Genomic DNA, 26,557 nt, shown 5'->3' with positions numbered 1-26,557 from the left:
TTTAAAAATGGGCAAAGGACTTGACATTCCTCAAAAAAAGATATGTGAATGGCCAATGAACATAGGAAAAGATGTTCAACATCACTAATCATCAGGGAAATACAAACCAAAACCACAATGGGATACCACCCCATACCCATCAGGATGGCTGCTATCAGAAAAACAAGTGCTGATGAGAATGTGGAGAAATTGGAACCTTTGTGCATTACGTGTAAGAATGTAAAATGGAAACAGCCACTGTTGAAAACTGTACAACGGTTCCTCAAAATATTAAAAATAGATTAAAAATACCATATGATCCAGCAATTCCACTTGTGTGTATATACCTAAAAGAATTGAAAGCAGGGTCTCAAAGAAATATTTGTACACTTCTGTTCATGGCAGCATTATTCACAATAGCTAGAGCATGGAATCAACTGTAGGTCCATCAAGAGAAGAATGGAAAAGGAAAATGTGGTTATACCACAGTGGAACATTATTCAGCCTTAAAAAGGAAGGAAATTCTGACACCTGCTTCAACATGGATGAAACTTGAGGCCATTATGCTCAGTGAAAAAAGTCATAAAAGGACAAGTTTTCTGTATGATTCCACTCACGTGAGGTACTTAGTCAAAATCATAGACACAAGGTATAATGGTGGGTGCCAGGTGTAGGGGGAAGGGGAGGAGAGTTTCTGTTTAAGAGGCATAGATTTTCAGTTTTACGAGATGAAAAGAGTTCTGGAGATGGATGGTGGTGATGGTAGGACAGCACTGTGGGTGTGTTTAATGCCACCGAACTGTACACTAAAAATGGTTAAGACGGTCAATTTTATGTTGTGTGTATTTTACCACAATTTTAAAAAGAAAATATGTAAATAAAACATCTTTTAGAAACTCGATTACTATGTGACTATACAAGAGAAACCACAGAATAATAAGAGAGTTCAGCAGATCTTCTATATATGAAGTCAATAGTATTCTCTCCGCATCTGTTGCAAACAGAAAATATAACTTTTTAAAGGTATCATTTATAGTAGCAACATTTTATTTGTTTATTTTAAGTAAACTACCTAGAAAAAAATCTAATGAAAGATATATATAGGGAAATTATAAACTTTCATTAAAAGACATTTTAAAAAGCCTAAATAAATGGAGAGGTGGATCGGGTTCATGGTTAGGAGACTTAATAGCAAAAAGATGTCAAATTCCTCTAGTTAATCTATATGTTGATGCAGTTCCAGTAAGAGTCTCAGTGGGATTATTCATAGAATTTAACAAGCTGATTCTAATGTGTCTGTGGAATCGAAAAGGAAAAGGAAAGGGAAAAGCCAAGACAGCTTTGCAGGACAGCAGGCTGGAAGTTCTGACTCTCTGTGTGAGATCAAGACTTGCTGTAAACCTGGAGTGATTAAGACAGCGTGGTACATTGAAGTCAAGACAGATGAATAAACCTATAGAACAAAACGAAGAGGCTGGCACAAGACTCATACACGTATGGAAATGCGATTTATGTCAGAAGAGCTATTTCACATATGTAGGTAAAGGTAGACTATTCAATAAATTGTATTAAGAAAATTGGTTATCTAGACAGAAAAAGATAAAGCATATTTCTACCTCATATGGAGCCCCCATATAAATTCCATATTAATGGGTTATTATGAAATTATTATGAAAAACAAACCTTGGGCCTTTTAGAACATACTGGAGAATATTTTTATGACCTAGAATAGGGAAGGATTTTTTTAGACAAGTTGCGAAAAGCACAAAACAGAAGAAAAATTATGATTTGACCACATTAAAATGTAAAACTTGGATTCATCACAATACACCATCAATAAAGCTGGAAACGAGCCACAGACTGGAAGACACTGCTTGCAATGTGTACAACTGACAGAGGATTAATATAAAGAAAGTATAAAGACCCTACAAATGAACAAGAAGACAAATAGCCCATGAGACAGACGGGCAAAAACATGAACCTGAGATTCAGCAGATGAAATAAAATTTCTCACCCTATTTATCATTTTAAAACCAAATTAAAACAACAGTGTGTTATCATTTTACACCCATCATATGAGCAACCTTTTTTTTAATTTATTTATTTATTTTTGGCTGCGTTGGGTCTTCGTTGCTGCGCGCGGGCTTTCTCTAGTTGTGGCGAGCGGGGGCTACTCTTCATTGTGGTGCACAGGCTTCTCATTGTGGTGGCTTCTCTTGTTGCAGAGCACGGGCTGTAGGTGCGCAGGCTTCAGTAGTTGTGGCTCGTTGGCTCTAGAGCGCAGGCTCAGTAGTTGTGGTGCACGGACTTAGTTGCTCCTTGGCATGTGGGATATTCCCAGATCAGGGCTCTAACCCTTGTCCCCTGTATTGGCAGGCGGATTCTTAACCACTGCGCCACCAGGGAAGTCCGAGCAACATTTTTTAAAATTCACTAATACCAAGAGTTGACAAGTCTAAATTCAGAATAGAAAAGTGGTTGTGGGGGGGGCGGGCATGGGATGGGAAGGGGCTGGTAAAAGGGCACAAACTGTCAGCCATAAGGTGGATGAGGTCCGAGATCTAACCTATAACGTGGTGACCATAGTTGATGACACTGATCGTATCACTGAAACTTGCTAAGACAGTAGAACTTAAATGTTCTCGCCAAAAAAAGAAAAGAAAAAATTTTTTAAATCTGTGAGGGGATGGATGTGTTAATTAGGTGGGAATACTCCTTTCACAATGTGCACATCAATCAAATCATCATGATCTACGCTCTAGCTTGCAGTTTTATTTGTCTATTCTGCCTCAATAAAGCTGAGGAAAGAGCTGCCAAGTCTGTAGGGCAGTGATGCCAGGAGCGCCAATTGGGCAGACCCTTGGAGAACAAGGAGCGTCCGGTACGGTGAGGACACACCTGCCGTCCACTGGCAACTCCACCCCGAAGCAGGCGTCTGACTGCCCTGTGTGGTGACTGCAGGCTCCTTCGTGACAGCAAGACAGCAAAGAAAGGAAAAGCCTTAACAGGGCGGTGGGGTTTTTTAATGGTATACTCATAGAGGATCTGCTACAAAGGATGAATGAACCAGAGCTAAAATGTATCCAAATGGCTAAATCTCAAAACTTAACATGGATTGCAAAAGGAGGGACTTTGCAGAAAAGGTACAGTTTGTTATCTCTCACAGAAAATTTTCAGACATTCAAAACAATGCTGTACGTTTTCCTATGTGGTGGATGTATCAGCGCCGGGGGGCTGGCAAACCCCAGACTCAGTTTAGCGGTTCCCCCCGGGGAGGAGAGGGAGGGGCCTTGTGAGCCGCTCTGGGGCGTGGTCTCTCACCAGGTGCGCCACCGGGGAGGCGTGGCAGGACATCATGCTGGCCTGCATGCCAGGCAAGAAGTGCGCCCCCGAGTCAGAACCGGGCAGCAGCGCTGAGGGGGAGACGCCCTGCGGCAGCAGCTTCGCTGTCTTCTACTTCATCAGCTTCTACATGCTCTGCGCCTTTCTGGTGAGCCGGGCGGGACCCGCGGCCTTGGGTGACAAACGTTCAGTCCAGGGCCAGCCGCGCCCTGCGTCTCTGCAGCTCACGCTCGGGGGTGCCCCGTCGGGGAGGCCGGCCTGGAGGGCTGTGTCCCTGGGATGGTCCAGCCACACTGGAGGGAGGGGGTGAAGCTGGACCAGAGTGAGCTCAGCCGGCATCCTTCTCATCCGTTCTCAGCTCTTGTCGTGGTGGCGTCGTCCCCGAGGACAGGAGGCCACTTAAACATTTCTGGCACTTTGATGAGGAGCAAGGGAAGGGTGGTGGACAGTCACCCCCATCCCTGGCAGCCCCGCCTGGCAGCTGGGTGTGAGGGAAGCTGCCAGCCCACAGGTGGGGTTCACCTGCACAAGCCCAAGGGGAGCTGGGTCAGGCCCTCATCCAAGAGAGCCACGTTCCAGGGGCCGGTGTTTTCAGTGGTGCCACGTGGGCGGTCTTCAGAAACACTGGCTTCTGCCGTGCGTGGCCTGCTAACCATGTGTCCTGGAAGGGCCTCCGAGGGCATCTCCCCGCGCTCTCTGTTCTCCGCAGATCATCAACCTCTTCGTAGCCGTCATCATGGACAACTTTGACTACCTGACAAGGGACTGGTCCATCCTGGGTCCCCACCATCTGGACGAATTTAAGAGAATCTGGGCGGAGTATGATCCTGAAGCCAAGTAAGTCCCCAGAGGGAAACCCAGTCCCCAAAGCCGCAAGGGGATTGCGTGACCACACCTGTGGAAGGGGGGCAAGACGGGTTAGCACTGGGTGGGTCCACAGCAAACACTGAACTGCGCAGGACACAGGGGTCAAGGGTCAGGGCCAGCAACAGGAGGCCTTTGGCTGAGTCCAGAACATGCCTGCTGTTTTCAGCTGAACAGGACAGGAGGGCCTAGTGTTGGAATAACTCGGGTAGGTACTCGAGTCAGGATGTCCGGGGCCAGGCAGATCCTGCCTGCCTTTCTGCCATAGGTCCATCAATCCAGCCACCACGTTTGGTTGACACGCTGGAAATGCTTTTTGGTCAGACGGTTAGTTCACTGAAGCAGGAGTAATATTGAGAATTTCATTGCCTACTAAAATCCCTTCCACCTTGAACATAGCACTGATGGAAAATTGCTCCGTAAAAACCTAAACATGTGTATATACTGGTTTGGGAGTTTTGCTGTGCAATTCTGCAACTTAGCACCAGTTTCATCACTCAGGTCCAGCCGTGGAGAGTTCCTTCTTCAGGGGGATCCCCCGCCCTGGGTGCCTGAGTCCTGGGCTACTGGCCGAGACCACCGCACTGACCTTCCCCCCGCTCCTGCCTCTTCTAGGGGTCGCATCAAACACCTGGATGTGGTGACCCTGCTCCGGAGGATTCAGCCGCCCCTGGGCTTTGGGAAGCTGTGCCCTCACCGTGTGGCTTGCAAAGTAAGAGATGAGCTGGGCTCGTAGGAGACACGATATGGGAGGGAAGATACCTCTTGTGACCTTGGTCAGGACGTCAAGCCTCTACGGGGATGAGGACAGTATTTTGTGAGCCTAAAGAAAGGAGCCAGAGCCAGAATAGGCGTTAGGGGTCCTTCCCACAGTGCGTTCTCAGACTCTGAAGGAAACACGGGGTGACACACGCACACGCATTTCAAGGCCCCCCCACCCCACTTCAGCATCCTCCTGCCTCGGGGGTTCTGCGGGAGGGTCCTTTGGGAACCAGCTGCCGTGATGACCAGCTCCGCCCCTTCCCCAGCGCCTGGTCTCCATGAACATGCCCCTGAACAGCGACGGGACGGTCATGTTCAACGCCACCCTGTTTGCCCTGGTCCGGACGGCCCTGCGGATCAAAACGGAAGGTAAGGTCATCCGGGGGCCCCGGGAGAGCCACTGGGAGACCTAGTGGACCAGCCGGAGCCCAGCTCGGCCCCTGCGGCGTGTCAGAGCCTCAGCCCCGCAGTAACTGTCACCTCTGGGGATATTAGCGGTACCAGGTCTGCTCGTGTGCCCTTTGCTCCTTGAATGGCCTCCTTGCCCGTAGTTTTTAGAGCTCATGCTGGGTGACACCTCGAAGTCCTTGGGTGTAGTTCAGAGAGCAGGAGGTGAGTGTTACCAGAAGCGGGGCTGAGCCCCATCACAGTGGGGTTTCACTGGCTGCGAGTGGGTCTCTAGTGTTCAACTCTCCTTGCAAGCTAAACTCCTGTGTCGGTCGGGAAGGGGTCAGAGCGGATGTGGTGACTGGGGCTGAGGTCGGCCCTGGCCCGCCTGCATGCAGGTGCTCAGCCAGCCGGCAGGTGGGGGTCAGAGCCTCTGTGCTCCCTCAGGGCCCCGTGCTCCTCATACGGGGCTCCCTCACGGGGGGGGGGGCGTGCTCCCCCGTGTTGCCTGGCGGGAGGGGCCGTCTTCCAGGTCGTACGACAGGGACCTGTGGCCAGCAGCTTGGCTTCGATGACCCGCTGTCCTTACGGCTGATTGAACCGCTCTGCAAAGGCTACAGGTGCACCTGACGAGATGCAGCTGCTTCCCAAAAGCTCCCAGCCTCCTCCTGCGATTCGCGGAGTTGGAGCTTGTTTGAGACGCTGAGTCCCAGCCCCAGCCCCAGCCCCGAACTCGGAACGTGCATCCTGCACCAGCCGCGGGGGATGCACGTGAGCAGAGTCTGAAACCCACCGGCACAGTAATTAGAGAAAACCCAGGTGGGACTGGCAGTGTCGCCTTTCCCTTCTGACGTTTGGATCTCAGAGCCTCAGGAGGCTGGAGCGCTGGGCGGGGCAACAGGGGACTGGACCCTGATACCGTGTGACGGTCAGCGAGTCTCTCTTTGCCTCAGTTTCTTCATCTGTAAAACGAGAAAGGTGGGGACGTGTGGAATTCAGTTCAGTGGACAAGCCAGGAGGTGCCTTCTCTCAGCTAAATCCTTTCAGAAAATAACAGAAACATCCTAGATGAAGGAAAAGAACAGGGCCAGCAAGATGCATGTCAAAATAATGAGGTAATCTTAAAAAAATTGTAAAAGTTCAAGTTCTGCTGCTGAACTAAAAAGAAACTAAGGCTGAAGAATATGCTCTCAGTAGCCAAGGCCATAACTCAACCTGAAACAGGTGTAAACAGACCTATTTCTGCCGACAAAAGGATGGAACACACATTTTGTGTATGCGTGTGTGTGACTAGGGGGAAACCTGGAAGGAAGTTTGCTAACATGTCAGCCTTGGTTGTCGTGAGCGGTGGAATCAGCCGTGACTTCTCTTCACTTCCTTTACCTTCTTCCTTTACTTCTGTTACTTTCCAAATTTTCCACAATGACTATGGTTACAATTCCATCCAGGAGGGAAGGTTTTCTTTTTCAAGGAGGGAAGATAGAAAGACTCCTGGAAGGAACGTGTTGTGGTCCTTAAGTTTTGATGTAAAGTGAGGATATGAATTTTCATCCCGTGGAGGAACAAGAAACACTGACCTTGGAGCCAAGACTCAGCACCGTCAAGATGCTCGTCAGAGCAAACCAAGTCCCAGACAAAGAACCTTCAACCTTAGAGCCGGACACGCCCAGCCCATCCTGAGGAAACACTCTCCCGAGACCAGGGGAGAGGCCAGCCACGCGGACACCAGTCAAGCCAAGAATTAAAGGAAACTTCAAACACACAGACATTTGTCTGCTGAGCAGCACGACCTCTGTAGCTCAGAATTCTGCATTGTTCACGTTAAATTCTGCTAGATGGGTAGATCTCATGTTCGGTGTTCTTACCACCACAAAATACAATTTAAAAATGAAAAAAGGGCAACTTCCCTGACGATCCAGTGGTTAAGACTCCGCACTTCCACTGCAGGGGGCACAGGTTCGATCCCCGGTCGGGGAACTAAGATCCCGCATGCCATGCGGCGCGGCCAAAGCAAAAAAGAAAAGACAAAAAGGAATAGTTCCCAAAGGGCCCACAACGTCAACTCGGGGCAAACCTTCATCAGAGACAAGCACCCTCCCCGCCTGCAACAAACGTGTTAAACTCCTAAGTCCGGGAGACAAAGGTGAGTTCTTAGAAGCAACTACAAAGAAACTGGAGAAAGCATCTAAATTTGGGAGACTAAGTCCCACATGGTCCTTACCCTTCAGACTGTGAGCTGAGATATTTGGAGAGAAATTAGCACCTGCTCCAGAGAACCAGCAATGTCCCAAGCCCGTCAACCCAGGATACAGAAGGAAGATGTCCTGAAACACTTAGATGACATGAAGCAAGGGTTATGAAGTTCAAGGTTACGTAGATCACGGTGAGAATGAATTAAGGCTTGGAGAAAAGTGACAGACCCTTTTGGTAGATGTGTCATTGCCCAGGTCTGTCGTAACAAATTATCACAAACTGGGGGCTTCAAACAACAGAAATTCATTCTCTCACAGTCAGGAGGCCAGAAGTCTGAAGGCGAGGTGCCAGCAGTCCACGGGGTGGGTTCCTCCGGAGGCGCGGAGGGGGTCTGTCCCGGCCTGCCCTGGCGGCTGGCGGTGAGGGCAGTGCTGGGCCCCCCAGGAACGTAGCTGGCTCTCTCCGGTCCCTGACTCCGTCTCCCCCCGCCCCCCGCTGTCTTCTCTGAGCGTCTCTGTGCCTCCCCTCCTCTTACGAGGACACCAGTCACATTGGATGAGCGTCGTCCCCTCCCCCAATGAGCATGCCCTCATCTCAGCTAAGAACGTGGGGGCACCGTTGAGCCCGCCACGGAAGACGAGTGTATCTGAGCGTCGTGTCAATCAGGGCTCCCGCTGCACGTGTCGGGACCGCCGACCACCTCCCCGGCGCCGGCCTCTAAGCCTGCTGTGCTCGCCCACTGCCGTGTCACCACCCACCCCAGCAGCTCCCGCTCTGAAGGTCTGGAGTCTAGCCATGGGGCCTCCAGGCCAAAACCAGCCTGTTGACCCGGACATGTCCTCTTCCTGGGGCTCGGGGAAGAGTCCACCTCCGACTTGCTCAGGCTGGCGGCAGACTCACTCGCTGCAGATGCAGGACCGGCTCTCGGCTGTGCCCCCTCGGCCCCCGAGCTCCGCACGCAGTCCTGCACCTGCCCTGCTCCCAGCCACGGAGGCCTCTCTTGTCTTTGGCCCCCGTCGTGAATTACTTTTGTTTGTTTGTTGCTTTGTGTGATTTTTTATTGAGTCGTAACTGACATGTAACATTACATTTGTTTCAGATGAACAACATAGTGATCCCATATTTGTATTTATTGCAAAACGATCACCACAAGTCTGGTTAACATCCATCACCTCACATTACAGTTTTTTTCTTGTGATGAGAACTTTTAAGATCTACTCTCTTAGCAACTTGCAAACATACAGTACAGTATTGTTAACTGTAGTCCCCATGCTGTACTTTACATCCTCAGGACATATTTATTTGATAACTGGGAGTTTGCCCCTGAGAACCCTCTCCTTGCGAAGAGCTAATCCACTCCTGGGATTGCTCAGGCCCCACTGGACAGCCTCCCCATCCTAAGGGCACATGTGCCGTATAACATAGCCCGACCGCAGGGTAAGGCCCCGAGTTCACGGTCCCAGGGCCCATGCAGGGCGCGTGCTTGGTGGTGGTGGGAGAGAGCTGGGGGCGTGTTAGAGCCAGCCCCCCAGTCCTCCCCTACGGCTGCGGGTCTCAGCTTTCCTCTCCCAGGGCTGTAAGGCCAGTATCCCAGAGGCGCACAGAGAGGCCCCTAATTAAGCCTGTTTTGCCAGTGGAGAAAGGAGACCCAGAGAAACCTCAGGACCCCCTGTCTTCTGGTTTCTGCTTCCACGCCAAGGTTTTGCCACCTCCTCCCAGCAGGAGACTCAGCAAAGGGCTTTGACACAGAGGCCCCGAGCATGGACGCTCCACGTGGGTCTGCAGGGGGGACCACACTTCCTTCCAGTCGCCCACGTTTCCCTGGCGGCCCAGGGGGAGCCCCTGTGGCCGTCCAGCTCGATCCAGCCCCAGCAGTCTCATGGGCCTCAGGGGCCCCCTTAAGGAGAAGCAGCAAGTGGGGTGCAGGGTTGCCCTGGCGGCCGAGCGGCAGGTGGGGAGGAAGGGGAGAGCGGCCAAGAGGGGACGGAGGTGGACAATGGGAACCCCGGGGGAGAAGATAATGGGGCTGACGGGTCAGAGCCATTGCGGGCAGAGCCCACGGGCCACGGCCACCACTCCCACAGAAGGACCAGCCCTCGGGAGGCCCTCAGGGGCAGCTGGTCAGTCGGCCTTGCGTCTCCCTCCCCACAGGGAACCTGGAACAGGCCAACGAGGAGCTGCGGGCCATCATCAAGAAGATCTGGAAGCGGACCAGCATGAAGCTGCTGGACCAGGTGGTGCCGCCTGCGGGAGGTGAGTCACCCCACCCCGGGCGCGTGCGAGTCCTGAGTCCAGGCTGCGGGAGGCCTGCCCTTTCGGGCTGGAGCCTGGTCCAAGCCTGAGGTCACAGAGGAGGCCGAGCTAGACCCCCCGATGCCTGGAGATTTGGCAGAACTTCAAGGAAACTCTGCAAAGTAGAGCTTTCCCCATAACCTGCCGGGATGGGTGCTCTAGGAATGATGGGGTCCTGGAGAAGGAGCCCCCCGGGACGCCCCTTCCTGTTCCTCCCGGGGCAGTGTTTGTCGACTCTGTCAACTGTCCTCCGTATACAGTTGCCAAAGCGTGAGTACAACACTTCAATATGAAATATGTTAAAATCAAATGTTTTTCAATAAATAAATACTCAGGGGCAACTCAGGGGCCCGAATTTCGAGTTAACTGACCAAACGCTCGTCTGCACCCACTGTTATGAATAAGTTTGCATTTAAAGGAAACAAACAGTGTTGACATTGTTGACATTTTGCGTTTGTCTTTTTGAAGTAAGGGCTTATGGAATATCTTTAAATAAGTACAGACACCTCTGGGGCACACACGTGGGGTAAGTGCAGACTGATCACGGGGTCCAGCCCAGTGGGGATCACATTCACGGAGCGGTGCCATCAGGGATACAGTTTTCTGAAATGTGAACCCTTATTGCTCAGGTTGAAACAAAACAAAGTGGTCTTGCCTCCACTTGAACAGCAGTTATATTCCTGGGAAACTCTGGAATATCACAGCCGTGCAGGTCCCACGTGGAGCCAAGTTAGGGTCTTAGCTCAGGTGGTTATAAGCGGCAGGTCCCCCCACAGATGTCTGGCACAACCTTGGCAGGGTGCAAAGGTAGTATTCGCTGTGCTTTTCGGGACACATCCAGAGCCACGTCATTAATGCCAGCAGCATCCCCAAAGCATGGTGACAATCGCGGTGACACTGAGGAAGTCCCATACATCCCCAAAACACTCCTTAAAAGGGGGTGCTACCCCTGACGAGACCCGCCCCCGGAAGGAAGGCCGGCCTGGGGACGGGCACCACCCGGCCTGGCGTCACACGCACCATGTCCCTTAATCCTCATCCCGGTTCTGTGACGCCTGCTCTAGGAGCTGGTTCTCAGCTGCTGAGTAGCTGACCCCGGGCTGGTGGTGAGAGCCCTGCGGATTCAGGACCCAGGTCCAAGGGGGCCACACTTCCCACCAGAGCCAGTCTTCCCCGATTCATGGCAGACAGGACTCGGGCATCCCCTCCACGTGGGGCTGGGGCCCCTGCCGGCTGGACGGAAGGCAAGCAGCTGTGGTTTTGGCTATTCTCACGAGACAGCTAGGAGCAGGGGCGCCGTCACAGCCCCCACATCCAACCCAGCAGCCTTCTCCAGGCCTTCCGCCCCGTCCTCCCCCAAGAACCGGAAGATGGGGCAAGGGGGGCTCCACGTGGGGCATGAACTGCTCCCCTCGGGGCCCCACTCGCTTCTCACCACCCACTTCGTTCCCAAGACGGAGGCTGATTCTGTCTTGGGTCACTTGGGGACCAGCCCAGCCACGGGGTTAGAAAGCCCCAACCAAGATGGGAGGCCTGCATCCCTCCCACCGACCCCTCCCGCCAACCCTTAAGCAGAACGCTAGCCCTTAGGGGCCTGGGCGTTTATCAGTGGGAACCTGGAGCTTCGGAATCAAAAACAAAGTTTATCAACAAGGTCAGTTAAGTAAAAAATGCAAGGTGGGAAATCATTTTGACAATAGGCTACTTTTTCTGTGAAAAAAGAGGGGGTAGGAATATGTTTGCTTATTTGCAGGAAACATTTGCATAAAGAATCTCTGGGGAAATAAGAAACGAACGAGAATGCTTATCTGATAAGAGGTGGGGGGAGAGACTCTTCACTGTACACACACCTTTTTGTATATTTTTGTCTTTTTGAACCACGTGCATGGAGAGCCTCTTCCAAAAAATTTAATTGAGAAAACTTAAGAAGGCGTGGATGCTGAAAAAAGGTTCCTGACGCCTGGCCAAGCCCCGCTGTTTACACCCTGTTCACCCTGTCTTCCCTTGCTCTCAGATGACGAGGTCACGGTGGGCAAGTTTTACGCTACTTTCCTGATCCAAGAGTATTTCCGGAAATTCAAGAAGCGCAAGGAGCAGGGCCTGGTGGGCAAGCCCTCCCAGAGGAACGCCCTGTCCCTGCAGGTGAGGGGTCCTCGCCCCCCCGGGGGACCTGGCACCCTCCTCTCGCCTCTTCCAGGTCCGGGGCTCTCACGGGCTGGCTGAAGGCGGGTCCCTTCCTGAGGGCCCTGAGCCTTCCCCAAGGTGGATGCTGCAGGGGTGACCCTCCCCTCCTGTGGCCTTGCAGCCCTCAGAGCTCGGGGAGTTGGCCGGGGGGTCTGCTGATGCCCCCGAAACAGCCCCTCCCAATGTGCCTTCATCCCCCGTGGACCTCCGGAGGCTGGCCTGCTGCGGGGAGAAGCACAGGGGCGGGTGGGTGGCAGCTGGGGCACCAGGGCCCTCACGCATTGTTCCCCTGGGCTCCAGGCTGGTCTGCGCACCCTGCATGACCTCGGGCCCGAGATCCGCCGGGCCATCTCCGGGGACCTGACCGCCGAAGAGGAGCTGGACAAGGCCATGAAGGAGGCTGTGTCCGCCGCCTCGGAAGATGACATCTTCAGGGTAGGGGGGTGCCCTGGCCGCGGTCTTCAGCCTCCGTAAAGCTGGGTTTGGAGCAGAAGGGTGGGCTGGCGTCCTGAGTCCAGGGAGGAAGCCCTGAGTCTTCAGCAGAACCCCAGCTCCCTGCCCCCAGCCCCTCCCCCCAGCCCTCTCCCATCCCTCCACCTCATCCAAGCCTGGTCCTTCTCAAGCCGGGGCTCCGGGACCGGCAGCTCACAGAGCATCACTGGCCCTTGGAGAAGGTGGGAGGGAGCCGTTTTCCTGAGGAAATGCTTTTTAGGAGACGTTTCTACATTACACATTGCAAAGTGCTGGCCTTTGGGCCACATCGAATCCACAGACCTATTTTGTTTGCCAACATTGGAAAATCTGGCACGTTCAAATAAAAATCTAGACTTCTAGCCTCTCTTGAAAACACCAGAAGATGTGCGGTATCAGGCAGCAGAGGTCTGGAAGCCAGTGGCGATCTTGACTTAGGCCATGAGGTCTCCATGCCCCAAAGCCCCCTCCGGCCTCCTCTCTCCCCTCCTGGATACCGAGGCTGCCATCAGTTTTATATATTTTTTTTTAATTTTTTAAAAATTAATTTAATTTATTTTTTAATCTATTTTATAAATTTATTTATTTATTTATTTTTGGCTGCCTTGGGTCTTCGTTGCTGCGCGTGGGCTTTCTCTAGTTGCGGCGAGTGGGGGCTACTCTTTGTTGCAGTGCATGGGCTTCTCACTGCGGTGGCTTCTCTTGTTGCAGAGCACGGGCTCTAGGCGCGCGGGCTTCAGTAGTTGTGGCACGTGGGCTCAGTAGTTGTGGCTCACGGGCTCTAGAGCGCAGGCTCAGTAGTCATGGTGCACGGGCTTAGTTGCTCCGCGGCATGTGGGATATTCCCGGACCAGGGCTTGAACCCGTGTCCCCTGCACTGGCGGGCGGATTCCTAACCACTGCGCCACCAGGGAAGCCCCTGCCATCAGTTTTAACAGTGAAAACTAGTGCCCGCTGGAATTCTGGGGCCCTTGCACCCAGCTCTCTTCATGAACCCCCAAGGTATTTGGCTAAAAATCCTGTAGCAAGTGAGACGCTACCACCCAGAACTGCGCTACGGCCTCTCACCCCGCCTCCTGGCCCCAGCAGGCTCCCAGGCGGTGGAAACATGGGGGTGAGAGGAGCCCATCACCCTGAGGCTGTCCCGTCCTCACCACCCTCCTCCTTGTCACTGTGAAATGTCCGTCACTGAATGGCCTCGGGGACACACTAGCATGTCAGTGTGACCCCAAGAGACCCCCAGCCTTGCAGGTAGCTACTTGCCCACTTGCCCGGGACAAGGGGGGAAGTCGGGGGAAAACACCGGTTCCTGATTTGAAATCTAAGACTCTCCCAGGGAAAAGGAGGCCAGAGCGTAATTGGTGTAGTGACTAAGCCCTTCTTATTCTCAGAACCGTTTGGCCAACGTAGTTCCTAGCTCAGTGAGCCAGTTGGATTCCTTTTTTTAAATCCCACTAGAACCTTCGGGCCCCTTTTTCCACCCCTCGGCCCTCACATGCCCCACTGCTGCAGTGAAGGGTCTCCACCCCAGACTCGGCCACGTGTTGCCCGGCGGGGCTGAGCTCCGGGTGGAGAAGGAGAGGCGGCCGTGGGCGGGCCACCCCCCACCCACCCCTCCGTCTCGCCTGCAGAGGGCCGGCGGCCTGTTCGGCAACCACGTGGGCTACTACCCCAGCGACAGCCGGAGCACCTTCCCCCAGACCTTCACCACCCAGCGCCCTCTGCACATCAGCAAGGCGGGCACCAGCCAGGGCGACGCGGAGTCGCCCTCCCACGAGAAATTGGTGGACTCCACCTTCACCCCCAGCAGCTACTCGTCCATGGGTTCCAACGCCAACATCAACAACGCCAACAACACCGCCCTGGGCCGCTGCCCCCGCCCCGCCAGCCAGCCCGGTGCCATCAGCGTCAGCACTGTGGAGGGCCGTGGGCCCCCCTTGTCCCCTGCTGTCCGGGTGCAGGGGGCCTCGTGGAGGCTCAGCTCCAAGAGGTGAGCAAGGGGGTGCACGGCAGGGGCTTGGGGAGGGGCATTTGACCCCTCAGCTCTCCAGCTGGGGTGGACGCTGCTGGCCAGAGGGCGGCCAGAGGGCAGCCTCCCGGGTCCTGCAGCCGTGCTCGGGAGGCCCCGTGGCCCCGCTGGCCGGCAGGTGTCCCGTGGCGCGCGCCTCTGGACGGGGCCTTCTCTGCTCTCTCCCCCGGAGCAGAGGGGCCCTGGCTCCGATGCCCGAGATGTTTGCATCCTGGGGACACCACCGTCTCCGTCCCCTGGGCCTTTCTCAAGTCTCTGCCCAAACCTGGCCTTGGGCCCCCAGGGGATGGGGCAGGCCCAGCCCCTCTTCTTTGTGCCCTTCTCGTCCCCGGGAGGGGGCATTCTGGAGGCAGGAGGCCCTTTGCTGGGCGCTTGCCTGCTCTGCCCCCACGCGGGATCATTCCTGGCAGTCCTGACGGCGTCTCCCGGCTCCTGTCCCTTTCTTTCCTCCCACCCGCTGCTCCCTGGTGCCCCAGGACCCGCTGCTGTGATGTGCTGGGGCGGTCGGCGCCTACTTCCACGCTCTGGGCCTCGGGAAGTGCCTCATTTATGTCAGCAGCTCCGGGCTCCCAGGCCCGGGAGGATCTGAACACTTCACCCTTAGCTGAGCTGCCCCTCTGAGCGGGACAGCAGCCCCCAGCAGCCCCGTTTCTGGGGCAGACCTCCTTTCCTCCCCTCCAGCTCAGATCCAGAAGTGGTCTTTTCTAAATCCCTGGACAAGTGTCCTGAGCTGCATTCATCCCAGAGGCCAGCTCCCAGCCTCCCGGTGTTCACGTCCCTTCATCACGCCCGCGTTAGCCGAGGTTCCAGCCTGGGCCGTGTCCCGCCCGTCGCAGCTCACGGCTGAGTGCGGTGGCCCCAGCTCTGGCCTCACGTCCTGCACACGGCGTCCCGCAGGGGTGGAGCTGCTGGCCTGCGCCGTTCTGCGTCTCCAGCTCACGCGTTGTGCCTCACCAAGCTCCTCCACATCCCGCCCCTCCCACGCCAGCAAGAGCATTCAGCATCTGCTGTGTCGTTCAACTGGGGGGAGGGCACCGTCGGTCAGGGCCTCCCCCAGAGATCCGCCCGGACCCTCCCTGAGTGGCTCGCAGGCCCAGGGTCAAAGCTGGACACTGACCCAGCACCCAGATCTGAGAGGATACGCTGGAATATTTCCCAGAGGCCCTGGGGGTCTGAGCATAAAGTGGGCCCCAGCACTCAGGACCTGTAGGAAGAAAGGTGGAGGGAGGCACTGAGCAGGACACAGACAGGAAAGGGAGGGCGGAGACCAGAGCTGAAGAGCACACGACCAAGCGAGCAGAGGACCAGGGCCTGGAGGGGAAGCAGCTCAGTCTGAGGCACATTCGGGTGCAGAGGGTCTCCAGCTCAGGGGGGCTCAGGTTCGAGGGGGACCCAGGCTCACTTCCCACTGCTCAGAAGAACGAACCCCTTTGTGAGGCCTCTCCTCTGTGCTTTGCTCTAAGGAGTCAACACCAAACCAAGAGCATGTCACGTATGACACCAGGAAGTCCTGAGCGCTGCCCAACAAATGCCCACAGGCCCGGCTGTCTGCAGTAGAGGGAAGGGACCACCCCCGCCCTAGTCCCCCCCGAATAGTGCAGCCGGCCCTGAGCCGGGCAGGCAGACGGTGTTACTGGTGGGGACACTAGTCATGGGTGGGCTACATGACTTACCCCAGAGGGTAACTGAACCGGGTCAGAACTCACACATCCCCTTGCATCCTAACCCGGAGGCCCTTCCCCGCATGGAACCCTTATGGTAACACTTCTCGGCTCCATCAGTGGTCGTGTGTGTGTGTGTGTGTGTGTGTGTGTGTGTGTGTGTGTGTGTGTGATGCCTCACCTGCCGGGGGGAGGGGAGGGGCTGGCGGTTGCTGACTTTTGTCTCTACCCCGGACACTTTAGGTGCCCCTCCCGGGACAGCCTGATAGCCATGGTGTGTCAGGAGGAGGCTCCTCGGGATGAGACTTGTGACCTGAGGGCGGATGAGGACGCCGAGTACGGCAGCGAGCCCAGCCTGATCTCCACGGAGATGTGAGCTCTGCCCTCCAAGGCTGCCCGAGAAGGGGAGGGTAGGGGGTGACGGGCGGGTCCCTGGAATCCTCCTCTGGCAGCTTCAAAGCAGAGGAAGCCCCCCACCCTCATACACACGGTCCCCTGGTTGGCTTGGCGCTTCCTCATGACACGATGCTTTCAGGAAAACTGCTAAACGTTGTTTCCTAGGCTTTCTTGACACGTGTACACACTGACAATTAAATATTCGTGAAGCTGCCTATAATAAAGCTGCCAGCAGAGGGCGCTGTTGTCAGCCGTAGCTGAGATTTCCATCACAGCCGGCATTTTTTAAGAGAAGGGTTTTTAAACTGCAGATCCAGACCCATTAGGAAGCTGTGACATTTGCTTAGTCAGTTACAATCAACACTTTTAAGAGAAATCGTAGCACAGAATAGCATAGAATAGGATAGAAAAGGACAATAGGAAATAGCGTATTCGAAGTCACAAAGGTGGTATTATTTTGTGAAGCATTTGTTGCCAAGTCCCATAAAATGTATTTGTGACTGTGAGTTGCGTTCACAAAGTTGAACCTGTGTTAGAAGATTTCCTGAGAGGAACACTTTATCACAAGGAAGGACCAGCCCTTTCAGCTTTCGCTGTTCAGAGGATGCAGATTAACACATGGCCGCATACCCGAGAAGTCAAGAAAAGCATCTGTTCCCACCGTCTGGGCTCTTGGTGCGTGCTTGGTGCTTGCAGGCCCCCTGCTAGATGGTGGACGAACCGGCCTCGGCAACCAAGGGAGGTCACAGGCTCGTTAAGGAGCTAAGAGGATCTCAGAGGGGGAAAATAAAGATTTCCTAAGTAGCTGCTCACAGAGTGGTGCAAACAGCGAGAGTACAGACGTTCAGAGAAGGTCAAGGTCGGAGAGAGGCACCAGGCACGAGGTCACCCAGAAGCTGGGTCTTCAAGAGTGGTTACGGTCTGGATAAGAAGAAAATGTAGTAGGGAGGGTGACCAAGCTGCACGTGAGAGGTTTTGTCCAGAACCTTCCCTGCATGTCTGCAAATGCTTGCAGACAGCACGCCAGGAGCACAGGCTCTGTCCTCAAAGTACATGGAGTCACGCCAGGCACAGGCGGTGGCCTCGTCTGTGACACGAAGGGCTTAGAACACACGCGGGCGTCTGGGGTGCAGACGGCTCCACTAGGGGTTGCAAAATCAGCTTAGGGGCTACAATGGCTTTTTTCAGTGAAATAGCCCAGGCCAAGGTAGAGCAGAGGCTCTCGGGTGCAGCGGATTCGGGGAAGGTAATCATGGACCCGAGTCCAGCCCTTGGGCACGTCTGTCGTGTGCCCTGGGCCACCGAGTCCCCGCTAGAAGGCCCAGCAGCTGTTGACTCACTAGACACCCCCAAGGGCCCGCAGCTGCCCCTCACCGATGACCGCATGTTCGCGCTCTTGCTGACCAAGGGTGGACAGGCCCGGAGAGCGAGGGGGCACGAGCGTGGTCTCGCGCCGGGAGTGGCCGTGGTAGACGGCACCCGCCTGTGAGCACGCCATCGCGGAGAGAAGCTGCAGGCCCAGAATTTGTTTCCAGCTTTCTCAGCAGCGGGGGTCCCCTTGCCTCGAATCACAAGTGCGGGGGGACACACGGGGCACAGGCGGAAGGGGCCGGGAACACCTGTGACAGCACAGAGCGCGACCTTTAGAGAGCACAGAGTGGGGTCCCCTCACTAAGGGAAAAAGCAGGCTGCCCGGAGGTGACAGTGCCCAGTGTCCTCTGCTGCAGGCTCTCCTACCAGGACGACGAGAATCGGCAGCTGGCGCCCCCCGAGGAGGACAGGAGAGACGTCCGTCTCTCTCCGAAGAGGGGCTTCCTGCGCTCCGCCTCCCTAGGTAACCTCAGACCCTCTCTCTAAAGGTGGCCACTCCCCCGTGACGGTGGCCAGGCACACAGGGGTGACTGAGGAACGTCACCTCGTGGGGCTCAAGTGGCCCACGGCTGGGCTGGACCCGGGCTGGACGTGTGCTAATGTGGCATCTCAGGGAGGGGCGGGGGGAGGGGACATCCTTGTCCCTCCCTCAGTGTGAGCCGGCGGGGCCGTGTCATCTTCTTCTCTCTCTCTTTTTTTTTAAATATTTATTTATTTATTTGGTTGTGCCGGGTCTTAGTTGTGGCTCGCCGGCTCCTTAGTTGCAGCATGCAGACTCCTTAGTTGTGGCATGCAAACTCTTAGTTGCGGCATGCATGTGGGATCTAGTTCCCTGACCAGGGATCGAACCCGGGCCCCTTGCATTGGGACCGCAGAGTCTTATCCACTGCGCCACCAGGGAAGTCCCCCGTGTCATCTTCTGTGCTGACCCATCACTTGCTCTGCAGGTCGAAGGGCCTCCTTCCACCTTGAGTGTCTGAAGCGACAGAAGAATCCCGGGGGAGACATCTCTCAGAAGACAGTCCTGCCCCTGCATCTCGTTCACCATCAGGTAGCCCCCCACTTTGGGACAGGCCACAGGCCACCACCTAGCAGGCTAGACAACCCCGTGATGATCGTGCAGCAAATCCCCCAGATGCCCATCAGCCTTCCTGTCCAGACCACGGCTGTGTCCCCACCCCTGGCCCTAACAGCCCCTGGGGAGGGGGCTCTTGCCACACGAGGACCGTGCTCTCCCGGGCGGGAGACCCGGGAGTCCCTGGGGAGCAGGAGCCCCTCTGGAGGCCGGAAGGACCAGCTGCTCCGGGTTGGCCTGAGCATTCTCCTCCCAGTGGCCAGATGTTCCCTCCCCAGAAATGGCTACACGACAGGCAGGTGTGGTCATACCTAGAGCCATAAGACACCTGGACGTTTAGCTGCACAAAAATCCACCCACTGGAATATGGAAATGACCAGAGAGTGTTCCAGCATCATGCTCAGGGACAGGGGTGATGTCAGGAAAGCGGGTCCAGGCAGATTCAGTAGTTGAACCGGCTCTTGGCCTGGGTGATGCCAAAAGATGGCCAAATCCAAGACCCCAGCATCAAGCTGCTCTTAGGACCCTGGAACTGATGGAGATTTCCAACAGCTAAACAATTACGGTCTGAACTAGACTCTCCCCACCTTCTTACCTCTGTGATTACATACTCCCTTACCACGGGCCTTTGCTTTAAATGACTTTTTTATCCCCAAAGGCACTCAGTGCCAATCAAAGCTTACAGTTGGCATAAGACAGCCAGCGCGGCTCTGCCAGAGCGATGGTATTTCTGCTCAAGGAAATACACGATTTTGCTCAGCCTGTGTGCCGTCGCACGAATACGCGTGGTCTCCACAGGGCTTTCTGGAATGTCGAGCAGAGCCTTACACTTCCCTCAGATCCCCAGGGACCCAGGACCCCAGACTGGGGGCCCTCGAGAGCAGTGGGCAGGGAGGCCAGCAGGCTGCGGGATGCCACGTGTGCTTCTCTGAGAGATTTCTAGAAGCTGATTTCACCTGTCTCTGCTTATCGTGCTGGAAGGAAAACCTCCCTCGATTTACAGCCTCCCCTTATGCTTCTGAGCTGCCCTCTGACCCTTGCGCCCACGTTCCCCCCCTCTCTGCCCCTCGGGCTGAGCCTCCCCACCAGGCAGTGTTGCTTCCTTGGACCCATCATGTCAGAGCAGGTGGAGAGGATCCGTGGCTCACGGGGGACGGGGCCAGGGCTAGAGAGTAGGTGACCTGGATCCCCCTGGCCCTTGGCTTTCTGAGGTTAGAGGAGAAAGATCCCCGCAGACTGATGGTCACAGAGTCTATTTAGGGCGGTTGAGACCGGCCCCAGGTCCGGATGCCTGACCGAGAGGGTGCGAGCGCCAGGCAGTGGGACACAGCTGAGGCCCCCTGACCCGCACTCTCGTGTCGTGTCCACAGGCGCTGGCGGTGGCGGGCCTGAGCCCCCTCCTGCAGAGAAGCCATCCCCCTGGCGCCCTCCCCCCGCCGCATGCCACGCCCCCTGCCACGCCAGGCCCGGCCTGGCCCCCGCGGCCTGTGCCCACACTGCGGCTGGAGGGGGCCGAGTCCAGCGACAAGCTCACCAGCAGCTTCCCATCCGTCCACTGCGGCCCCTGGGCCGGGGAGCCCACGCCCTGCGGGGCCGGCGGCGGCATCCGGAGGGCCCGGCCCGTGTCCCTCACTGTGCCCAGCCCGGCGGGGCCCCGGGGCCGGCCCTTCCACGGCAGCGCCAGCAGCCTGGTGGAGGCGGTGAGTAGGCCGAGCCACGCGGGCCGGGCAGGGGCCCCACGGGCAGAGTGGAGGGGCCCTGGGGGGTGTCAAGTCTCCTGGCCAGAAAGACCCTCAGTCAGGTCTCAAGTCCGCGTGAGCGCCTAGCCCGGCCGAGGAAGGGCGGTCACACTGGCCGGGGAGCAGGGGAGCCGTGGGGGGGCCGTGGGGGCACGTGGGGCGGGAGGAGCGCGCGAGGCAGGGGGGGAGCAGGCGGGGGGGGGGCGTGGGGGCACGTGGGGCGGGAGGAGCGCGCGAGGCAGGTGGGGAGCGGGCGGGGGGGGGCGTGGGGGCACGTGGGGCGGGAGGAGCGCGCGAGGCAGGGGGGGAGCAGGCGGGGGGGGGCGTGGGGGCACGTGGGGCGGGAGGAGCGGGCGAGGCAGGTGGGGAGCGGGCGGGGGAGGGGCGGTGTATTCCAGGCTCACTTACTGCTCCCCGAGGCCACCAGGAAGGGGGCAGACGCTTCGGGACAGAGTGGGCAGGGGCCGGGTGTGTCCTGCACATGCACGCGTGCTCGTGCACACACACACACGCACACACGCATCCTCCCCGGGATCCTCACCCCCATAAAAGCAGCCAGCGGCACTGGGCCAGGTGTCACCAGAGGAGACAGAAGGTTTCCTGGAAAGAGTCACGTGGGCGTCCTGGGGCGCCGGGTGGGTGGGAGGGAAGGACCAGGGCCCCCGTGGCCTCCGTGCACCCAGGTTGCCTGCGTTTGATGACGGTGCCCCCGCCCCGCCATCTCTCCTCCGGCCCGCACGCCCCTAGTGCCCGCAGGGGCGCTCCGTCCCACTCCTGCCGGGTGCGCGCACACACACGTGTACTCACATGATGCGCGCACACACACGAGTACACGCACGCGCGTACACACACTCTCCTCCCGCAGTGACCAGTCGGAAGCCCCTGGGCCGGCCCCGAAGGGAAGAGCCGGGCTCGGGAGTAACGCCGTCCCGGCCCCCTCTCCCCCAGGTCTTGATCTCAGAAGGACTGGGGCAGTTTGCTCAGGATCCCAAGTTCCTCGAGGCCACCACCCAGGAGCTGGCCGACGCCTGCGACATGACCATCGAGGAGATGGAGAGCGCGGCCGACAACATCCTTAGCGGGGGCGCCCGGCAGAGCCCCAACGGCACCCTGCTCCCGTGTGCAAACTGCAGGGACCCGGGGCCAGACCGAGAGGGGGGCGCGGAGGACGCGGCCTGGGCGCCCAGCCCCGAGCCCCGCCAGGGCGGAGAGGAGCCCCGGGACAGCAGGGCCTTCGCCAGCAGCCTGTAGCAGCCGGGCCGGAGATGCCGGGTTTTTATTTGTCTCCATGTTCCTAATGGGTCCGTTTCAGAAGTGCCTCACTGTTCTCGTGACCTGGAGTTAACCGGAACAGCGTCTTCATTCATTTCGTAGGGACAAGACCGAGTCGGCGGCCGGGAGAGAAGCAGCCGCGGTCCGAGTCCGGCGGGGAGCGGTGGGGGGAGGGCACGGGCACCAGGGAGGGGGCCCCCGCGGCCGCCTCGGCTCCCTCAGCCCTCGCCCAAAGGACCCTACGCCAAACGGGTGTCTTTCAACTCTGCTTGTCAAGAACTCATTTTGCACATATTCTGTATGAGCCTCACTGTCGCCATAGAGCCAGGGCCCTGTGCCTTCACGGAAGGAAGGAGGCCCCGGCCGGGCCCTGGGAAGGGGGGGGGGCGCTGCAGCTCCAAGCCAAGGCTGGCCACCGCCCCCTGCGCCACCCGTGTCTGGACCCCCTTCCCACCCGGCCATGGTCACAGCCACGCCACTCCGTCGGCGCCGGGGGAGGGGCGCGCCCGCCGGGACAAGACCGGTGGTGCTGAGCGTCTGTCCAGCGCTCTTCTGTTTGGGGGTTTGACATTTTTCTTCACCGCATGTTGCAGTTTTCATTTGGGGGGTTTCGTTTTTTTATACTTCTGTTTTCCCAGGGGGAGGGGAGGGAGAAGGGTGTTTACAGAGTTTTGCAGCCACCCACCTTACCGGTTTCACTTTTGCAAATGTAAATCGGGTTCAGTTTTGTTGTATTATTTAACGGTCGTGGTTTCCTTTTCTACGGAGGATCCGATAGAGCCGCCGTGGGAGAGTTTGACCAGCCGTTGTGTATGCCCAATAGTTTGCTATCATTTCCTGAGGTAGCGACAAGATTTCTTCTGTTTGGTTTCATAATTTAAAGGTGATCAGCAATGCACTTGGTAGGGTCTTGCACAAACGTGTGTAGTAGCGTGTGCCCGAGAGAGGAAGCAGCACGAGGTCTCTGCGAGTGTGTGTGCCGTGTGTACGGTGGGTTGTGTGTGTGCGGGTATGGGCTGAGTCTGCAGCCACGCGCGCCCGGGCCGCCAGTCCGCCCGCAGTTCCCCTTGGGGCTTAAGGGTGGGGAGCTCTGAATCTGGGGCCGTTTGAAAGCAAAAGCAAACCACTGTCTCTGCTTCTGAAACGGGAATCAGTAACTCTGCATTTTCTGTCCCACAAGATATGCAAAAACAATGCAATAATATTCATTTTAAAAATACAGTTGTGAGTTGTGTTGGCATTAAAACTGTGTTTAAAAAAACCACACAGAAATTTAAGGGAGAAACTCAGAAGGCGTTTTGCTTCGATTTGTTCCGTGTAATGTTTTACTGCATTGATGGTGTTTCTGCTGAAGAGACCGTTATACTTGAATTCAGGTCAGTCTCAGTATTTTACAAATATTTTTTTAAAACTGAATTGCAATTGTGCCAAGCGAATATAATGAATTAAGTTTGTTTTTGGATTCACTTCTTGTATATTTGCTGCATGTAAGTAAATCATTTTGTATTTGGAGTGTGACAAGCTTCACCTTTGAGCTCTTAAGTGCTTTTCTACATGTGGCTGGGGAAAAAGGGGACAGCTTTTCTTGTCATTTGTGTGACAAGTGCCGGCACTACCCGTGTGGGTCCCGACGCAGGCTTGGGCTTCACTGTTTTGCATATCTTGTGTTCTCTTCCGTTTCCCTCAATTTTCCCCAGACGGGGTAATAGGTGCATCCGTATCTTGCTTTGAGAGACCAGGACCCGTCTTTTCCCAGCGTCACTCTGTCTGCTCTGCCCTGGTTTTCAGAGTTGGAATTTCTCCGGGGAGAGCCCTGCACCGTGAGGGGCCGTGAGGCGCCCTGAGCAGCCTCTTTCATCACCGGGTCCCCCCCGGGAAAGGTGGCTGACCTTACCCTTCACCACCCCCCGCCCTGGCACAAGCGTCCCTTAGGGAAGCGCCCGCTGACCGGGAGGGTGGAGGGGAGGGGTCCTCAGCCGGACAGCAGGGACCGGAGCCAGGCAGCAGGTGACATCCTGTCCGTCCAAAGCCAAGTCCGTCCTGCTCGCTTCTCCACCTTTCACTCAGTCTGGAGCAGGATCTCCTCCAGCCCACCCCTCGCGGTACGGCAGCTACGGAGGGACGAGGCCGGGGGCGGGCGGCACGCGGGGAACTCGTGGTGAGGGCAGGGCCGGAGGCATTGCGGGGGCGTCTCTCTGCCCTGCATCCACCTGGACATCACCCGGGTGCTACATCCTTCAAACAGGTTCCAACAGTGACCGACTCGGGGGAAGCAGGACCCAACCGGTCATCCAGACCTTCCCCGTTGAGTCTCTTCCAGCCCCGGGCTCGCTCAGCCCTTCTTGGCGCTGACTTCCGTGAGCAACTTAAAGTCAGAGCCGGGCAGTGCCCGCTGCTCCGCGAAGATGAGTTTTCCTGTGGAGGACCGATGCGCACGCCCCCGGGTGGACACACGCAAGGCCTGCTCCCTGTGTCTCCAAGCCCAGCCCTGCCAGTCTCTGGGCTCCTTCTTGGTGCCATCGAGGTCTTGCAGGAGTTACATTCAGGTCCGTCGTCCCGTTTCCCTAAATGTGTGCCGCGGCCGCTAGGATTTTAGTTCTGATGGAGAGCGGGGCCCTTTGGGGTTGATAGCTAGCTCTCGCTGTACATTTGGCCCCTGGACAGAACTGTGGACTCTTAGCTGACCTCACACACGCCGGCACACACTCGGCCTTCTCGTGCTGTCTCCTGTTTTCCTTTTGGGCTTTTCGTCTGTGTCAGCCGGTCTGTCTCAGCGACCGGCTCGTGCTGGGCTTATGCCAGCTACTCCCAGGGCTCCGCCAAGTGCATTCCCCCCCCCCATCACCGCGCACACTGCAGGCGTGCTTCTCCTTTGCCGTCAGCTCTGTCTCTGTCGGGAAGACCCATCCAGGGAGGGGTCTTCCTGGGCCAGAGCTCAGGACCAGCTAGGGTGGGACGGACACGCGACTCCCATCCTCCCGAGCCTCATCCGTAGCGTGGTCTCCACCTCTGCACCCAAAACAGAATCTTCCCATGACCTTGGAAAGCAGAACCACTGTGTCTTCTGAAACCCTTGAGCGGCAGGAGAAAAGCCGTGACGGCCAAGGACCTGAAGGAGTTGAGGAGTTTAGGCTCAGAGTTTGGTGAAGCTGGTTTGTGTTTGTCCCCTGATGGGCCGGCCTCTTGTTTCCACCTTAATCTCACAGTTACTCATGTGCTTGGCTTGATTCCCAGCTGTTTCCTTCCCCCCCGCCTCCTACAAGGTTCTTTTTGGTCTTGGGTTAAAATGCAGACATTTCCCCCAGATTTTGGCTTGATCCGTGAATTTTTCTCTGCTTTGCTTCAGAGGCTCTTCGTCCCGTCTCTTCCCTCATCTTCTCAGTCTGACTGGGACCCGAGGCTCTGCCTTACCCGTCTTTATCCTCCTCCATGCCATGGCTTCCGAGCTCCAGGGCCTCGTCCTGAGCTGCCCATCACTTCCTCCCAGCCGTCCTCCCGCCACACCGTCTCCCCATCAGTTAGCTGAGGGCACCACACCCTCCAAGGGCAATGTAATGTCTTTCTGAGGAAGGAGAGCCCCTGAAAGGGAGGAGCTTGGAGGTTGTCGAGGGGGTGAGGGCTGCTTTCCAGGAGCCAGTTGATAGTATGTGCCCCCCACCCCACAGGCCAAGAAACAGAACGGAACTTAGACCATCACAGGGAGGAGGCCGGGTGGTTGAGGCCTGCAGCCTCGTCAGACCATCGTCACAGGCATTGCTGAGGACGGGAGTGGCATCTCCACACCCAGCGAGATCTGGAAGGACGGGTGTGTCGCTGTCCAAGAGGCCAAGGGCAGGGCGACCTGGTGTCGACCCTCTAAGCCGCTGGTCAGTCGAACCAGAGCCCAGGCCAGGTCTGTTTTTTTCAAGACCAGGCTCTGGTCTGCGGAAAGTGCCAGCACTGAACCGAAGGGAAACTGGGGCAAAAGGGGGCATGTTTTGAACCCCTGTGTCTGCTCCCGTTTTGTGGAAGGAAGTGTCCGGTGTGCCTGCCCGCCGTGGCCAGGACAGCGGAGGGGCTGAGGCCTCAAGATCGACCGTAGAAGAAGAGAAAAATAAAACTGCTCTGGTGCTGTTTTCCCAGCCAAACCATTGTCTCTGGCCGTTTGGGGTGTCTGCCGCCCTGTCCCCCTCTCTGCGGACACTCCTCCCGCGTGTGGGCCACGGGCTCCAGTGGGGCGACAGGCAGGCTGGGGGGATACCCCGAGGTCACCGCAGGAAGCCAGCGCCCAGCTCTCCTGGCAGCTGCGCCCGCAGCAGCGTGGGCCTCCCTCCCTTTCCCCAGCCCCCCGTTTGCCCTCTTCCCCCGGTTCAGTGAGAGGGGGCCTGTGAGCAGATTCTGACGTAGTTTCTTCGTGAAGCCATTTCTGGTTTTAACTTTATTTATTTATTTATTTTTGTTTCCAACGAAACCCTGCTTTGTGAGGCCAGGCAGCAAGCCACCAGGTAAATGTGTTTCCGCATCGCTGGGGAGAGACCTGCACCCCGCACGCGCGCACACC

The 26,557-nt window shown here is 56.6% G+C and overlaps 1 protein-coding gene across 11 annotated transcripts in view; it reads left to right on the top strand.

Annotated features, from left to right (window-relative positions):
* The window catches only part of CACNA1C (calcium voltage-gated channel subunit alpha1 C), a 557,739-nt gene extending 531,184 nt beyond the window's left edge, over positions 1–26,555 (top strand). For all 11 annotated transcript variants that reach the window (XM_036865102.1, XM_036865108.1, XM_036865106.1 and 8 more), the window contains 13 exons: positions 3,304–3,469; positions 4,031–4,158; positions 4,801–4,897; positions 5,214–5,316; positions 9,679–9,780; positions 11,834–11,961; positions 12,304–12,438; positions 14,106–14,464; positions 16,408–16,536; positions 18,288–18,394; positions 18,879–18,982; positions 20,377–20,706; positions 21,694–26,555. In XM_036865102.1, the coding sequence (XP_036720997.1) occupies positions 3,304–3,469; positions 4,031–4,158; positions 4,801–4,897; positions 5,214–5,316; positions 9,679–9,780; positions 11,834–11,961; positions 12,304–12,438; positions 14,106–14,464; positions 16,408–16,536; positions 18,288–18,394; positions 18,879–18,982; positions 20,377–20,706; positions 21,694–21,996 (2,191 nt within the window). In that variant the 3' untranslated portion in view covers positions 21,997–26,555. The remainder of the gene's footprint in view (positions 1–3,303; positions 3,470–4,030; positions 4,159–4,800; positions 4,898–5,213; positions 5,317–9,678; positions 9,781–11,833; positions 11,962–12,303; positions 12,439–14,105; positions 14,465–16,407; positions 16,537–18,287; positions 18,395–18,878; positions 18,983–20,376; positions 20,707–21,693) is intronic.
* Positions 26,556–26,557: the final 2 nt, after the last annotated feature.

Source organism: Balaenoptera musculus, chromosome 10, assembly GCF_009873245.2.
Source record: "Balaenoptera musculus isolate JJ_BM4_2016_0621 chromosome 10, mBalMus1.pri.v3, whole genome shotgun sequence".
Taxonomy (NCBI): Eukaryota; Metazoa; Chordata; class Mammalia; order Artiodactyla; family Balaenopteridae; genus Balaenoptera; species Balaenoptera musculus.
Note: the sequence above shows the minus strand (reverse complement) of the source record. Positions and strands in the feature narration are given on the sequence as shown.